General features: G+C 33.1%; 1 protein-coding gene across 2 annotated transcripts in view; it reads right to left on the bottom strand.

Annotated features, from left to right (window-relative positions):
• Positions 1 to 411: 411 nt before the first annotated feature.
• The window catches only part of LOC110456877 (basic phospholipase A2 4-like), a 20,954-nt gene continuing 15,272 nt past the window's right edge, over positions 412 to 6,093 (bottom strand). For both annotated transcript variants that reach the window (XM_021507903.1, XM_021507904.1), the window contains exons 3-5: positions 4,417 to 4,576; positions 3,271 to 3,389; positions 412 to 2,308 (exon numbers count right to left, since the gene is read on the bottom strand). In XM_021507903.1, the coding sequence (XP_021363578.1) occupies positions 2,181 to 2,308; positions 3,271 to 3,389; positions 4,417 to 4,576 (407 nt within the window). In that variant the 3' untranslated portion in view covers positions 412 to 2,180. The remainder of the gene's footprint in view (positions 2,309 to 3,270; positions 3,390 to 4,416; positions 4,577 to 6,093) is intronic.

Raw genomic sequence — 6,093 nt, 5'->3', positions numbered from 1 at the left:
GTTTATACATTAAGTTTATACATTAAGTTTATGTATTAAATTTATAAGTTTATACATTAAGTTTATACATTAAGTTTATAAGTTTATACATTAAGTTTATACAAAACTGTGATACGCTCTTTGCAGCAGTACATATAATTTAAAAAAATGGTTTCAGTATTATAGAAGTTGATGTTTTGCCACAAGTTGACGGTTACAAATCTTGACCAAATAAGTTAGTAAGCGATGTTAGAAAATACCTCTATGATTACCCATCCTTGGGTACATAGTTTGGGTTAATCGGCAAGCCTCGGTTTTTGTTTCAAATTGTGTACCCTCGGGTGGCAAACATAGAAAATCGTATAGTCTACATCAATGAAAAAAGGCCGAAATACAAGAAACATTTATTAATACAAATACGAAGAGCTATGTACATATTTTTTATTGTCTAAAATTGTTACAAATTATTCGTCACCACTTGTAACAGCATACATTATGTATAAAGCCATCTCTTATCAACATTTCAGTAACATGTGTTTTCATAAACACAGTCAATTGGAATCATTAAGAAGACAGGAAGTCAAAATAAACATCCTGAAATTCAAGAACATGATACAAATCTTTGATCAAATAAAACTTGGTGTGTCTCAATAGTTAATATCCGAAGCTATTTTTTCACGAAACAGATTTAACATACAATTATCGCTAAACAGTAGTGTACGAGCAAAGTACGATTGATGCTAATACAAAGATACGAAAATAATGATTCCTATTTTATAAAAATAGCTAAAATGTATGCAGCTTGAAACTTGGACTGAAAAAACACATACTTGAGAGAATTGCAGTTTTCATAAAGTCTGGAATTTGAATAGCATGTTTTTACTATAAATATGATTTTGAATATCAATCACAATTTTCAATACATGTACAAAAATAAGCTGCTTTAAAATACAGATCCCAAGATTTCTATTTTTAATCAAATACTGCATCGTTTGGCACACTGTAACGGGAGCAAGGTAGTCCCATCTATAATGATTTCGGTTTTATATAACTTCTGCAGTTGAAGAAAACAAAATGAACATCTACACTGTATGCTAGTTAAAAAATACCCATGCTTAAATAGTGACCGAACTATAGGTTAATCCTCTTCAATATTGATGAAACATCCTCTCAAACAAAACAAGAAATATTATAGTCCTTGTATTATTGTATGTGATTCCTATTGTACACAGTGTATACTAGTTATCATAGATCAACTACGGTGTAATGGCAACAACCATCTTCAACTACACAACTTTTATCATTATAATTCTTACTGTCTTTAAATAACGAAATAATATCATGGAGTTCACATGCGGTCTTCAAATAACAAAATTATCGCAATTTTTAAACATGTTTAAGTAAATAATCGCGTTGAGTTCAAATGCAAAATGTGAAAAGGCAAAATGTTGTAAATTTTATCATCCTTGAAATCACTAAACACTGACGTCAAAATGATTATAATCGAATGACGTCAAATGCATAGTTATTAAAACAGTTGAACTGAGTATTTTTTCTTTTTATGTGGAAATGTTATACGATGACGTACGGAATATCAGTATCTGTTTTGGTACCTAAATACTAAATACTAGCCGATTCCTTCCGACTCGACTAGAGAGAATTTCACTTTAGCTCATTCGGTTGAGCTTAAGACTAGTGAACCAGAGGTCCTCAGTTCGACCCCTAGCAGAGGTATTGAAACAATAATGACCTCTGTTACATTTAGTATAAACTTCCGGGTTGAAGACGTTTATTTTGGTATGTTTATGCTATTGTTATTCTTCTTGAAGGTTTTTAAAGTTTCGGCGCACATGATGTTGTTGGATCCCTTTTTGTTGGTAGAAGGAAAGAGTTCTGATTTCCGTGTGGGTTGTTTGCTGTCAAACTGTCACCACTTTTAGTTCTAACTCTGATGTTGTGCTTGATTAAATTGTTGTTTGTCCACAGGTATAGCCACTAGACTCTTACTAATCTCACATTCGTCTAGTGTTTTGAAACCCCATTCTCTCGGCTAGGATGCGGCATTGCTTTCTCTTCTAAAGTCAGCAACGCCGAACCTTGCAGCTGTTTGTTGAATACAGATTTCACAATATTTGTGACGATATCCGTAAATGCTCCTACGTCCAGTGAGTTTTATTGGGTATCAATAGCCGTGATTCCTGTCACACACAACGCGACAAATTATAGTTTTTGTACGCGACGTTATACTCAGTGTTACTAAAAGCGTCTTTTAGACATCGAGCAAACTGTAAGTCACATTCGCACACATCGTGTTGACATAGCCAGTTACCTGTAATAAAACAATGATATATATATCATATACAATATAGATCGCGAACAGTAACTCGACCACCTGGAAAGATGAACGTACACACACAGGTGACTACACCTTTATAATTAAGTAATAGATACAGTATCCCAAATGTTTCGTCCTACTAGGACTTATCAGTGACGCTAGGGAGCCAAAAAGTTGGAAATCTGAATTGTACAAACAAGGGGCTAATTCATATTTACGTATGTACATATGTATTTCATGAAGTGCGTCATAAATACTCGTCACGAATTTTTCATTTTAGCTCGCCAGACTCGTTTCATAAATCTCATATGGAATGGAAAATCATGTAAGATCCTATATATTGTACACCCCATTTCACGTGACGTGACGTCACAATGGCTCGACAAGACGTGAAGTCACGAATTTAGAACTCCCTGATGCCGCAATGCGGAATTGCGACGTGATGAAATTAAAAACCTTTTTACGATATATTTACCGTACACGTTAGAAAGATGTGCTTAATTTGCCTGCGCAAATTCTGTTTGCCAATATGGGATATGCTTAATCTGGCTGGCTGATTCGTTTTCGTCTAAAAAGCTCAGGAGCAAAAATTATGTTTTCTTAATGGTGGCTAGTCCAAACAAATTTTCATGATTTCTGAGCCTATTCTTGTGGTTGGAATGAGAGAAAAATATTCTTTCATGCCCAAGGGTGTATGATAGGAAAATTCCACCCACGAGAGCCTCGGGTTTTACCAAATTTGAAAACCCCTCCGTGGAATTTCCCTATCCTACACCCCTGAGCATGAAAGAGTCTTGTAATATTTCACACTTTTGTTATAGATCCAGAGAGTCTGATATATAAATACTTTTAAAAGATAATGTTGTCATATAAACGTGTTGTATATCCGATATATACCTACATGTATATTTATCTGAATTTTTAGGGGCAAGGTGAGGTAAGTAAGACGATGTTACCTGTGCACGTGCATGTTTCCGTCTCGTGATCGCACGTATACCAGTAGTGAAGTAGCTGGGGAATGTACCAGTAGCATCTGTTTAGGTCACCATAGCAAGTATCATGTTCATAGCAACACCTGCAAGTAAAATGGAGAATACTTGCTCTTTACAATGTTTACAAATAAAAATAGGGAAAACATGTTAAAAAGCAACATATTATTACGTAAGATGGAGGATCGATGTTCTTTTCAATGTCAAGAAATAAAACGGGAGAAACCATGTTTAGATAGCAACATAAACAAGAAAAATGGAGGTTCCATGTTTTTTTTACAACGTTGACAATTAAAACGAAATGTTTATAGTAACAGTAAATGACATATTTCGTAAGATATAAAGAAAAATTGTTTGCACGGAGAAGAGATAATATTGCGTTAATATTCACACACACATATGTTTAAAGACAAAATTAAAAGTTCAAGCTTTTCGTCCAGTTTTGTTTTCAAATGTTCGCGAATAAATCGTTCAAAGTACTAAGTACAAAGTACAAAAAAGATAACTACATTGTATATGCGAACATTTGTCGATTTACAATAAATTAAGCGATTTAGATTTAAGTAAATTACAAAAAGTAAATAGATTTATCGAACATGAAGCTATTTGCAGTAATTTTTCGAATTCACTGAAATTAATGGTTTCGTTAACACCTTTTATCACTTTGATAGGTCAAATGATGGAACGCATCAGTGCGAAAATTGGAAATTGATTCAAACCGAACAATATCAATATAGTTGAAGTATTTTAAAATGAAACAAGTTTCATGTATGTAGACATATCTGTGTGCCTTGTTTTTAGTTATCTCAAAACCTTCATACATACAGCGCCTAACACAACGTTTGTAAAACACGCGACGAACCATTAAAAAATAAATTCCTTTTTAACTTTGAACCATTGTTTACCATCTTTTACTGGTTTTAGGTAATTTTTGAATTCAATACAAAAAAACGTCCTAAAATTATTTAATTTTCGTTTTTTTAAAAATTGATTGACTCTAATAAGATAAACAATCTAAAGAACGGTTACTTGTTACGGAACTTCTATCTATGCAATAGTAAAACGATAACTTAAAAAAATGTTTTACAATTATTAATCTACAACAATAAGTACCTGTCTATGTTGTCAAGTGGCTGGTCCCCGTTCTGTCCCAATCCACAAAAACAGCCATAATCATTAACCGTTAAACATGATACATCACTATGGAATTGTATAAGGTTGCAAAGCTGGAACACGCTTCTCTTCTGTATAGACCGGGAACACACTAGTCTCACTGTCATAAACACAGGTAGATCAGATCATATCTATGTCATAGGCAAAATTGGATAAGGTTATATCTATGCCATAAACACAGATGGATAAGGTCATATCAATGTCATAAACACAGATGGATAAGGTCATATCTATGCCATAAACACAGATGGATAAGGTCATATTAATGTCATAAGCACAATTGGATAAGGTCATATCAATGTCATAAACACAGGTAGATAAGGTCATATCAATGTCATAAACACAGATGGATAAGGTCATATTAATGTCATAAGCACAATTGGATAAGGTCATATCAATGTCATCAACACACATCGATAAGGTCATATCAATATTATAAACACAGGTACATAAGGTCATATCAATGTCATCAACACACATGGATAAGGTCATATCAATATTATAAACACAGGTACAATTAAGGTCATATCAAATGTCATAAACACAGGTACATAATGTCATATCAATGTTATAAACACAGGTACATAAGGTCATATCAATGTCATCAACACACATGGATAAGGTCATATCAATATTATAAACACAGGTACATAAGGTCATATCAAATGTCATAAACACAGGTACATTAGGTCATATCAATGTTATAAACACAGGTAGATAAGGTCACATCAATGTTATAAACACAGTTAGATAAGGTCATATCAATGTCATAAACACAGGTAGATAAGGTCATATCAATGTTATAAACACAGGTAGATAAGGTCATATCAATGTCATTAACACACATGGATAAGGTCATATCAATGTCATAAACACGGGTAGATAAGGTCATATCAATGTTATAAACACGGGTAGATAAGGTCACATCAATGTCATAAACACACATGGATAAGGTCATATCAATGCCATAAACACAGGTAGATAAGGTCATATCAATGTCATAAACACGGGTAGATAAGGTCATATCAATGTCATAAACATAGGTAGATAAGGTCATATCAATGTTATAAACACAGGTACATAAGGTCATATCAATGTTATAAACACAGGTAGATAAGGTCATATCAATATTATAAACATTGGTAGATAATGTCATATCAATTCCATAAACACGGGTAGATAAAGTCAAATCAATGTCATCAACATAGGTAGATAAGATAATATCAATGTTATAAATACAGGTAGATAAGGTCATATCAATGTCATAAACATAGGTAGATAAGGTCATATCAATGTTATAAACACAGGTAGATAAGGTCATATCAATGTCTTAACACACATGGATAAGGTCATATCAATGCCATAAACACGGGTAGATAAGGTCATATCAATGTTATAAACACAGGTACATAAGGTCATATCAATGTCGTAAACATAGGTAGATTAGGTCATATCAATGTTATAAACATAGGTAGATTAGGTCATATCAATGTTATAAACACGGGTAGATCAGGTCGTATAAATGTTATAAACACAGGTAGATAAGGTCATATCAATGTCATAAACACGGGTATATAAGGTCATATCAATGCCATAAACATAGGTAGATAATGTCAT

This window comes from Mizuhopecten yessoensis, unplaced genomic scaffold (genome assembly GCF_002113885.1).
Source record: "Mizuhopecten yessoensis strain PY_sf001 unplaced genomic scaffold, ASM211388v2 scaffold8937, whole genome shotgun sequence".
NCBI lineage: Eukaryota > Metazoa > Mollusca > Bivalvia > Pectinida > Pectinidae > Mizuhopecten > Mizuhopecten yessoensis.
This window is presented reverse-complemented; position numbering and strand designations above follow the sequence as displayed.